Below are 11,127 nucleotides of genomic sequence, written 5' to 3' on the forward strand. Positions count from 1 at the left end.
CGCTAATTCTTGTGAGATTTTGTTAGTAAAATAGATCGATACCGCGTCAATATATCAACATATAAAAATGTTGTGAATTTTCGGGGGATTTCGTAGCATAACGATGACATATAGCAATATTTCATTAGTAAAAGAGATTGATATGGTGTTTTTAAATGGCAATATATCAGCATATGAAGATATTGTCATATTTTAATGTATCAATATTTTTTCCCTTGTCTTTAGAAGTTTTTAAGTCTGTAAAAAAGAAGTTTTGGAAGAAGAAGAAGAAGAAGTATTTATTTATTTTTTTCAGACTTTAGAAACTCAGAAGCTGATCAAATATCGGGTTAAATATCGGTGGGGGGCCGATGTCCGATATTCAGTTTTAAGGCCGATACAGGCCGATAACGATAGGGGGCCGATTATATCGTGCATCCCTAGTATAAGACAAGCAAGACTTTTCATTACCTACATCTTTATAAAACCATAAACTCACCAGTTTGGCCTGCTCAACCTGCTTATCCTGGGAACCTTCTTGTGGGCACTGACCGCTTGGATTTTGGCTGAAAGCTCCGCTCTTGACAGCAGATATTCCGTTGGTTCCTGTCAGTTTAGATGGGGTTCCTGGGTTGATGCTGGAGCCAAGAGGACGGAGCGAACCTGCTGAGTGTGGAGCTGGATTCGAATTGGTAGCAGGTGCAGGGGCGGGAACCACAGATGTTATTGATACCGAGTTGGTCATAATCCTCTGAACAGACTGATTTGGATCAGTACCAGGCCGAGCAAGTGCAACCGTCTATGGAAGATGAAAAATTATGAAAAATGTGAAACACTTAGACAATTCATACAATTTTGGACAATTTGATAATGGTAGCCCAGTTTTGGGTCCAGCTTTCACACCAAGTTTTTCTGAGGTAAATTTGGCTATGAGAACGATATCAGATACATGAACCATGTGATAATAGCTGAAATCTGTCCCGTTCTTCCAAAATATGTTAATTAAGGTCTGAAATTATTAATGAAAATTAATAATAAGACATAGTTTGGTGATTCCATGCATACTGACCGCTTGTCCAGGCTGAAGAATTGTCTGGGACTGTTGTTGCTGAGGTTGCAGCTGAACGTGAACCCCAGGTTGCATCTGCTGCTGCAGCTGGTTTTGCAGCTGTGTGTGGGGGTTCACAGCAGCCAGCACAGGACCACCTCCCTGCACTTGGACTTGTCCCTGGAGTTGCACACCCGAATGGGTTGAATTCTCCACTAACTGGGCCTGCTGAGAGAGGGCCATGGGTATGCTTGCCATTGGTAGGGCGCCCTGAGGCAACCTGACAGGTAGCTGAGGAGGAGGGGTATGCAGGCTGGCTGCATTCTGTACAGGCGGTCCTTTGGATGGGTCGTACTGCTGCTGGTTCTGCTTCTGTCCTGAAAGCTGGACTGCTTGAGGAGTAGGTGGCATACCGCCTGGATACATGGCAACCAAATCATAGAACAAAAGGAGCAGTAAAGAGAGCAAAACAAAGAAAAAACAGTTTAATATAAGCCACAATGGAAATATTTGCATCTTTAAAGTTTTCACAGAAGCCTTTTCCTGTATTTTAGTAGTTTCCCTTTAAAATTATTTGAGAGACCCTTGAGTAGAAGGCAAGTGTTTAAAACCTAAATGTAAATCTTTTAGGTTTTTTTTTTAAACGGCTGTGTGCACTTTAGAATTCAGAGCTCTTTAAACCTCTGCTTAATGAACTAAATGTATTCATTAACAGTAGAGTACTACTGCCTGATGATCAGAGCAGAACTAATGAAACTCATACAGCAAAATGATTACAGAAGAAATGAAATCAATATGAAAATCTACATGTCTCTCAAATGAAACACTACTTTGATTAATGCAAAAACCAAAACATTGCATTTCAAATGCTGAGAATGGGACTGAGAAACATAAACTATACATGCAATAATAGACAAAACATTGAAAATAAACATGAAAAGAACTTCTAAAAATTAAAAGAAGACAGCAAAAAGAAAGGGGAAATAAATAAGAGAGCGGACACTCACAAGGACAGCATATGTTTAGCATGCATGAAGCGATGTAAGTGCAGAAATCAAGGCATCTGGATGCCTCACAAAAAGACAAAGCACAGAGGTGAGCAAAAGGACACACGTGGGGTTTTGCAGACAGCAGGCCTGAGCAGAGCTGTGCACACTAAAGCAGCACCTGCCTTACCTCCCTGCACGTCACATCACCTTGCCTAGACGCCATCAACACCTGGCCCTGACACACCCACATCACCACAATCGCAAAAACCTGTGCCGTGAACAAAACTTCTCCAAATTATTCCCCTCTTAATTAGGCTGAGGGAAAGAAGCCAAGTCAGAACAAAACGTCATGAGTTGAATGGAAGAAAACCAACCAAAAATTAAGATGAGATAAAGACAATCCTGGAGACTGATGAAAGATGACTTTGGATCCAAATTACAGGAAACAGAGATGGACGATGGGAGACGGATTGTAAACACATGGCAATGGGAAACCAAAAGTGTCAGGTGGATTCCTACAATGGGTGAGAAAAAACGCAAGTCCCATTGTAAAGTGATAAAAAAAATCCCAAAGGGTTCCCACTTTCAATGATCCACCTCCAAAACAGATGACAATCCGTCAGCATGGGAAGGGCTGTCCAAACAAAAATGACAAATAGGAACAAACTTCAGAAAAGAACAGATGAAATATGATCAGGTGATCAACAAGAAAACCAAAAAAAGGAGAAAAAAAATCTGAAGACATGGCATCTTCCCACTGAGTGGCTACTCTTCTTCACAAATGGATTGTCTTCTTCCCCTTTTATCCTGACAGAGACAGCTGGTGCTGGTACAGCTAAGCCTGAACTTCCAGATAAGAAATCCAGATTAATTTTGATGCTGCTGCTTTAGAAGATAAATGTTGGGATTCCCTTTAAAAAAAAAAAATCTCCTTAGTCTCAGGAAGGGCTTAGATCCAGCAGCATCGAACAGAACACACATCGGCCTGGTGGTAGCATTCCTACCTTGCGCGGTTGGCATTAGCTGCTGAAGCGGAACGCCAGGTGATCCTAAAGGAGCTACACCAGGATGTTGGAAAATCAGCCCATGTCGACCAACGTCAATCCGGGGCCTCTTAGCCTGATCTGGGATTTAAAACACACAATACCCTCATAACGCAAAAAAGGCACTCGGCACAGAGCAGTGACCTTCTCAAGACCTTACAGGTCACCTCTCTTTCCTCCGTTTAAGCCGTCAACACAGAGCGCTAGAAGAAGATGCCAAATATCTAAAAGCAGAAGCAATTAGAAGGAGAAAAGAAAACAAACAAAAACAAAGCAAACGGGGAGGGGGGGAAACAAAGCAACATCAGCAACACAGGGGTCTACAGCTCCTGCCCTACCTGTTTGCACCATAGTCTGTTGCCTCTTAAAGGCATCCATGTCTCCAGGGTTTGTAATGGTGCCTGAGGCTGCCCCTTGATGTCCCTGCAAAACAACGTCTTTGGTAATTAGGCTGGGCATACCCGACGAAAAATAAATTCAAACACATTTAAGGAAAATAACCAAGTAATTCGTTTGTTTTTGTCAAAAATAAATCTCTCCTTTTTCACCTGAAACTGCTGCTGGACAGAGAAAGCAGCGGAAACATTGGGAGGGAGCTGCGTTGCTATGGCAACTGGTGTCCCTGCTTGGCCATCCTTTCCAGTAACAACCTTTACCTTAAAAAGGCAAAGAATTGAACAGAGCACAACGTAAATGGGTCTAATTCACACATCGATAACAGTAAAAGGTCTGCCAGTCAGACTCTTCCTCGCCCTCTGCTTTTCACCGCAATCTTGTCTAATAAGTACAATTATTTTCCTTCACATGCATCAGATTTCTAATAAACAAAAAATAAGTGCATCAAAGTAAAGGCTGCCAGTCTATACGTTAAACAAAACGATGGGATATTTTAGATAAGAAAGACCAAACAGAAGGAAATGAAAGGAAAAACCTGCCTAGTTCTGATCTCTGCCCGCCCCATTAAAGCATCTTCAGTGAATAAATCTAACATTACAAACAAGCTCTTATGATACCTCGTCATTAATGACCTCCGACTGTTCTTCTTCCTCATCGTCATCATCGAGATCCAAGTCATTCTGCCTCAGGTAAGTGTTTAAGGGATGACAATGTTTCTTCTTAAAAGCGTGATAGTCCATGATGTTCCCCTGAAGATGCTGCAGAAAGAAAAGCTCAACCATGTATTCTTTGAACATCTCCTTCAGGCTCTCCATCTTCTTGGTGTGGTGCTCCAAGCACTGCTTTCTCAGCTGAGCGATCTCAGGAGTAGCAGGAGGAATTTCTTCCAACTTCTTGGGAGCCTGCTTCTTTATGGAAGCTGCAGCCATACCGGTGGGTGCCAGAGCGCTGTTGTTGATGCCCTGTGTGGGACTAGTAAGGGATGGACTAGAGGGTGGAATGGAGGAGGGGATGCTGAACGTCGCTGTAGCGGTGGTTCCTACTCCTGTAACCACACCTTGAGCGGTCTTCTCAAAGACCATGGGCCGTCCCAGCTGTCCTTGGATGATGTTGCTGATCTGCGGAGGTAGGCTGGAAGTGGTGATGTGTCCGGGGCTGCCCAGGGTGGGGAGTGTTGTGCCAGTGGCAACAGGACTTTGAGGTCCTAGGTGGTGGATGGTGCCGCCAGTCTGAGAGTGAGGCTGAGAGAGCCGGCGTTCCCTCACACAGCCTGGTGCTCCTGGAGAAGCAAGCTGCACCTGACCAGATGCTGGGGCGATCTGGGCAAGTCCTGTTCCCTCCTGGTAAACAAAGTGGCCTCCTCCTGATTGGCCGCCTAAACTGATTTGTCGCACTATCATGCTAGCTTCAACGAATCGCGTAGGGCTCTGTCCACGTACTCCCAAAGCTGCAGTAGGAGCCCCTGGCCTTGTGACGCCTTGCAAAGAGACTGGGCTATGCTGAGTGGGACTCTGGGGTTGAATGGGCTGGGGCACCGGTGAGGTGACCTGAATGTAGGAGGAAGGAGCATGCTCAAACCTCCACTGAGATGTGCTATGCTGGAACCCCGGCGATGCTGGGTTCTGGATGGGGAGTGGGGTCAGAGTGATCTGTTGATTGGCAGTCAGCCCCACATTTTGCAATGTTATGTTCACATTTGGGCCTGTGACTGGGCTCCGACTCATGATTATTTGATAATTGGGTGACTGAGGGGCTGAAGGGCTGGCGGCGGAGGAAAAGGTGGTCACAGGAGACTGAGGGTGACTAATTGTAGCTTGTGGTTGTGTAGCTGCCATGGACAGCTGCTGCTGCTGCTCCTCAGCTTCTGACCCAGAGACAGACTTGGATTTTTGGAGCTGTCGTTGGATATTTTGCGATCCACTTCCATGGTGCATTGCGTTACACTGTTAAACACAACCTATGGAGGGAGAACAGGAAAAAAATAATTGATTTTACCACATAACAAATATCTGGTTTGGCACCCTACTATTGCCCTGTTTCAAAATGTGCAAATAATCTACACAGCTGGAATTAAATGGGCTACTTGATAAATGTTTTCTGACAAAATGATCACAAAAACTCTGCGATTGACTGGCGACCTGTCCAGGGTGTACCCCGCCTCTCGCCCACTGACTGCTGGAGATAGGCACCAGCACCCCTCGCGACCCCACTATGGACAAGCGCGTCAGATAATGGATGGATGGATGGATGATCACAAAAAATTTGTTGTAAATATGCTACATCTAATCGTAAGGGACTGCTTCGAAGCAGGCTTTTGGCTAGCAATGCGTACGGCCGTACAATGTACAACCTTTACGAAAAAAATGAAAAATTGTAGGCCATGATTTGCCCATGTAAACTTCGCTCAAATGCTCAAAATTTCCAAGCAGCAATTGCTGGTTCCGCCCCAAAAAAATACTGCTGTCAGTCATTGGTTCGATTTGTTGGTTGTTACGTGACGGACGTATTAGAGGGAGACTTTCAAGATTGATTTGTTTTAAGACTGAAAACTCAGATCTTGCGACAATCCAGCTTGCAGCGCTAGGTTATAAGGCAGCTGTTGTGGGATTCCCAGTGACAGGGCACACGCCGGTATGTGGGGGGTCTGAGCGACTCTGACAGCGAATTAATATTTTTAGACAGGATCGTAATCTGGATGAACTGACTGCACAGACAATGTTAGTAGGTGGACTTTCTGGAAAAAAAAGCCACTCTCAGCCTTTGAACAAAGAAGCAGTAGAAGCATTAGATGATCTGTACACACTTTACACACCTTAATGTATACACGCATCTAAAATGAAGCAGCAGGAGCTTTTCGCTGCTCAAATCGCAGTGTGGATGCAGCATTGGCAATCAGGGAGTGGCGGCCTAGTGGTTAGTGCATAGAGTTTGGAATCCTGAGCTTCTGAGTTCGAGCCCCACTCCCACAGACTGACACTCTGGGTCTCTGACCAAGATCCTTAACCCCACACAACTCCCTAGGCGCTTCACAATGGCAGCCCACTGCTCCCCAAGAGATGGGTTAAATGCAGAGGTCAATTTCTCCAATGTGAGATCAATAAAGTTCAATTATTATTTTTATTACATGTTCTGATTGTTTGAATTAACCACCTCTAGTGGTTAATTCATTCACCTCTAGAAATTTCCACAAAATTTCCACCTCTAGTCAAGCACACATACTAAAAAGTAGTGTTGTAACAAAGACAAAAAGTTAGCTGCATTCCACCTCAAAATGAAGGATATAGCATTTCAGAGAGTCTAAATTTCAACATTGAGCCCACTACTCTGCACAAAGCCTAAAGATGTGATACACCAAGGTACACCCAATTAAATATTTCTAGGTAAAAGCCTGCTTGGAAAAAAATACTTGGCAGGCTGCTTTAAGAAATAAAAGAAATGCTTTTATTCAGATCATGATTTTTTAAACACTCAGTATATCCATACTGATGTGGTATGAGCTAAGCGTTAGTAACATTATATCTCATAATTTGCCAAAAAATATATAATATGGCAACATAAAATATATAATATGGCAACATATTAATAGAAGAATAACTAAAACTTAAATTATACTACCTTTTTACTGCTTTAAGTCACACTTTCCCACTAATCTAATAATCAAGGCATACATCACCCGATAAGCACTTTAAAAAGTTTCAAAAACATTACGCTTTACCCAGAAATAATCAACAATATTAGACGCTACTGCTGAGAATGACATATGCATCAAACCACTCATAAAATACAACATAAGTACGGTTATTAAGACATTATATAAATTATGTAAATTGAAAACTGTTAATTTGGCCTTTCCAAATTGGGACGTTTTATTTAAAAACAAGAACTTTGAAACACGTTTTATTAAAACACGCATTGGCGTAGTATTACCATGCAAGCACAGTAGCAAAAACGCCTCTCACACTATAACTACATGCTTTGCAAACAAAGACGATGCACTAACCCAAAATATAATAATAATACCGATGGGAATTTAATCAGAGGTATAGTCAATACACAGCGTTTAAGCACCGTTAGGAAATCTACGACTTGATCGCTGTTCACTTTTAAATGTACAATAACAAACACGCATTTCCAGACAAGGCTTTTGTGTGTAAATTAATAGATAATAGCAGCCATTAATTACAATTTCTACAGCTGTGTTCAAGATGAGCGTTCACATCACTGACTGCTCCGGGGCGTACGCTATATTTTAATGCTACGATGAAAAATAAAAACGTTAGCTCCAATATAAAAACACATGCAAACTCTTAGACTATAATGAATTCATTATGATAAAAACGTACTGCTTTGCTGAAGCGTTTATGATAATATAAACTGTCATTCCGCGTTTAAAACTACCATTTCTACGGAGCGCGTGCTAGCGTTTAGCTTGATGTAGCTAGCAGGCCAGAGCCGCTGATTAAATATATAAATCATTTGAATATTAATACTTACACGGCAAGGAGGCTTCTGTGTTAATTTCATGAGGTCTAAGTCATGTTTGCAATAGGTCAAAAATAATAAATAAGTGTTATTCCATTAAATACTATCAACTGCTATCGCTAGCCGCTTTTTAATGTTTTGAAGCTAGGATAATTTCATTCAGCAACATGGCGGCGGGGCGACCCTCTGTGACCCGGAAGTCAAACAACTGTGACGTCCCGAAAATAAGAAACGAAAAATAACTGAAATCTCTTTACATCTAAAGTTTTTAATTAAGTGTAGAATATGTCTGGGATTCTGAAGACTACACTTTAAATTGACATACTTTATAAATATATACCAAAAACACCAGCATTATGAAGAAAACCCGTTTATTATCTTTGATAATAAATTACATTGTTCAAACTCCCTAACAGTGTCACAATTCATTTTTCAAAAATTTCACAAACATTCTTAAAAAATACAAAAAGGTAACTGAGTAAACTCCAGCAAGCATCTCTTAAACCATTTTCACAAAATAGTTAGTATATCATTTTCTAAAACCTTGTCTTAGAAGACAGTAAACTCTTCAAAAAAACAAATAAAACTTGTATTCATCCAAACAAACCACAAAAATGTCAACATTAACACAAATATAAAATAATTTGCACAGAAATATGAGTGATTTTTACATGCAAAAATCTAAATGACTGCATCGCTACCTGAGAAAAACAGATTTGTTTTTTCAAACAAAATCTCAACTTCAAAAGGACATGTAGTGCATTTTACTATATATTGCAAGATTTAGTCTTTATTACCAGTCATAAAGCACTTATTCTATTAGGTTAAAATACTATTTTTGTTTCAATTACATTCATTTGTCTATAGAAAGTAATACAGGTAAATTATTTTACATGCTATATTTGGTCATTTCATCCAAGATATTAATTTCTGCTTGCAAGCTGACATTCATGAAGATATTCTAAACAGTTTACACCCTCAACCCAACCTCTTTGAAAAAAAAACAACCTCAGCCCACTCTGAAGAACACATTCCTTTTACAATTATGTGCAAAAGCAGCACACTAAATCACACAAAACATAAGAATTGAACACAGAAAAAAATACTTTCATGCCTTTTTTGGTGTGATGCTACAGGTACAGTCTGGATAGTAGGATAACATGTGGTCTTGTGGTCATTTCTCCTACATTTGATCAAAGTGCTTGTGTGTTGTATGAACTGTTCAGGGAGAATGAATACCACTATGTCTGCAAAGTGGAAAGGCGTCGCTCAATGCACTTCTTACCTAAAAAACGTAAAACAAACAATGAACACATGAGAAATGCATCAATACAAGGTCTAATTTAGTAATGTGATCAATTGTATAGTGGTAATGAGAGTCTACACACATTTTTCAATGCTATCGATGTCTTTTTGCTCCGTAATGATTCGGGACAGACCCTCCATCAGCAGAAGGGCTTTGTTATAGCGCTGCACTGATGCTGCGCCATAGTGGAACATCTCGTCCAAAGCAGCAGATTGTATCTGAGTATAGTAAACACAAACATTTGAAGCACGGATAAAAGCAGGCCTAATTGATGTAAAAAAAGGTAGAATATGATCAGAGATGAGCTTTAACACTTTAAAGTGAACCTACCATATGCACAGTGTGTCCATAGATGAGCTTCTCTGCGGTGAGGCTGTTGAAGCGATCCATGAGTTTCTGTTTGTCAAGCAAGAAGGTCTGGAGCCGGTCGTTCAGGGAGCGGCAGTAGGTCACGCAGCACTTGTACAAGTTGTTGAGCTTCCTGATCACTGTATGAAGGGATTTTTGGTTTTTAATTTCAATATCTGATATATCCTTTAACCCTTGAAATAATTGACAGAATATTCTAATTTTTCCAAAATTAGAATTGTCATTGAACTTTCTGACAAATGAAATAAAAATATACATTTTGTAAACGTTAAATTACATCATTTATTTGGATCAGTTTTGATACATTACGCATTTCTATATAATCATTTATTTGTTTTATCAAAACTACCCCATGTGTCTGATTATATAGGTCAAGGTTTCAAGAACAAAAACATCACACTGACATGCAGAGGTTTCAAAAACTCAGGTAACAAATATTATACAATTGGCTTTAAAAGGTTAAAAACCCAAATTGAAGCATCTAAAAAATTTGTTTAAATTATTTCAAGATCTCTAACAGCAAATAAACAGCCTTGTAAAAAGACGATGAAAGCTTTTAATAGGAGCAGAAGTAGTCTTTATGTATGCACATAATTTGGTTATTACATATGGCTGCAAGTGTAGAATTTCAAAACGAAGCTTAAAGACAATTCTTCTTATTTCAACTTCTGCTACTCTGATTGTTCCTGATGGACTTTTCCTATGTATGAGTATGGTATTACTCTCACCTTGTTTGACAGACGAAGAGGTCTGGAGGTGGCCTTGTTTAATGCTTTCCTTTGCAGTATGCAGCGCAGAAGATAGAAACTCCTCAGCCTTCATGTACAGCACTAACTGCTCTGCATAGCTGGAAAAAGACAAAAACAATATTAGCTAAAGAAAAGGAGAGTTACAAACATAAAGCTACGGTAATTAAATATGGAGACATAAGTTCATGTAAATAACCGCCTTGCCTGATATTTATACATGATCTCAATGAAAAAAGTAAAAAAAAGTGGCTAATGCTGTGACTGATTTGTCTCGGAAGTCAGAGCTCAAATCCAGAAGTGATGACGCACCTGAAGTGATAAATTTCTAGTTCTAAGTCCTAATTGGCTTGATATTAACTACTAGCATCTACACATCCTAATAATTAATAATGCACACCTGATAATGCACAGCCCTAAAAACAGATTAGACCTTTAATTTTTCACATGATTTCTATGTGCATCCTCCGTCTTTAGGGCGATGATTAGCTGACTTCTACGTTGTATTGAAAGTAAAACTTTTCCTGAACTCCATGTTGAAAATATGTTGAGACCAACTTCAAAGTTGGAATTGATCTTTCTCCACAAAATGAAATAAAAAGTACTTTCTTTGAAATTCTGATATTAATCATAGATCTGATTGCTAGAAAATGTTGATTAAACTGGTCCATTTATGCCTGGCATTATAGCATTGATGCAACATTTATAATTAAGAATACAAATTCAAAGGTTTTCCATCTTAACTGTTTTTTTTTTACCGTTTTATAAA

At 40.1% G+C, this 11,127-nt stretch overlaps 2 protein-coding genes across 11 annotated transcripts in view; both read right to left on the reverse strand.

Annotated features, from left to right (window-relative positions):
* ep400 (E1A binding protein p400) overlaps positions 1-8,117 on the reverse strand; it is a 43,908-nt gene extending 35,791 nt beyond the window's left edge. For 6 of the 9 annotated variants that reach the window (XM_015370060.1, XM_015370059.1, XM_015370055.1 and 3 more), the window contains exons 1-7: positions 7,950-8,117; positions 4,073-5,412; positions 3,608-3,715; positions 3,398-3,482; positions 3,021-3,140; positions 1,049-1,443; positions 479-778 (exon numbers count right to left, since the gene is read on the reverse strand). In XM_015370060.1, coding sequence (XP_015225546.1) covers positions 479-778; positions 1,049-1,443; positions 3,021-3,140; positions 3,398-3,482; positions 3,608-3,715; positions 4,073-5,389 — 2,325 coding nt within the window. In that variant the 5' untranslated portion in view covers positions 5,390-5,412; positions 7,950-8,117. The remainder of the gene's footprint in view (positions 1-478; positions 779-1,048; positions 1,444-3,020; positions 3,141-3,397; positions 3,483-3,607; positions 3,716-4,072; positions 5,413-7,949) is intronic. The other 3 variants (XM_015370056.1, XM_015370057.1, XM_015370058.1) reach the window with 3 other exon arrangements.
* Positions 8,118-8,309: 192 nt separating this feature from the next.
* Positions 8,310-11,127, reverse strand: part of ulk1 (unc-51 like autophagy activating kinase 1) — a 23,190-nt gene continuing 20,372 nt past the window's right edge. For both annotated transcript variants that reach the window (XM_015370019.1, XM_015370018.1), the window contains exons 23-26: positions 10,341-10,459; positions 9,574-9,731; positions 9,326-9,461; positions 8,310-9,222 (exon numbers count right to left, since the gene is read on the reverse strand). In XM_015370019.1, coding sequence (XP_015225505.1) covers positions 9,179-9,222; positions 9,326-9,461; positions 9,574-9,731; positions 10,341-10,459 — 457 coding nt within the window. In that variant the 3' untranslated portion in view covers positions 8,310-9,178. The remainder of the gene's footprint in view (positions 9,223-9,325; positions 9,462-9,573; positions 9,732-10,340; positions 10,460-11,127) is intronic.

This window comes from Cyprinodon variegatus, unplaced genomic scaffold (assembly GCF_000732505.1).
Source record: "Cyprinodon variegatus isolate N-32 unplaced genomic scaffold, C_variegatus-1.0 Scaffold41, whole genome shotgun sequence".
Taxonomy (NCBI): Eukaryota; Metazoa; Chordata; class Actinopteri; order Cyprinodontiformes; family Cyprinodontidae; genus Cyprinodon; species Cyprinodon variegatus.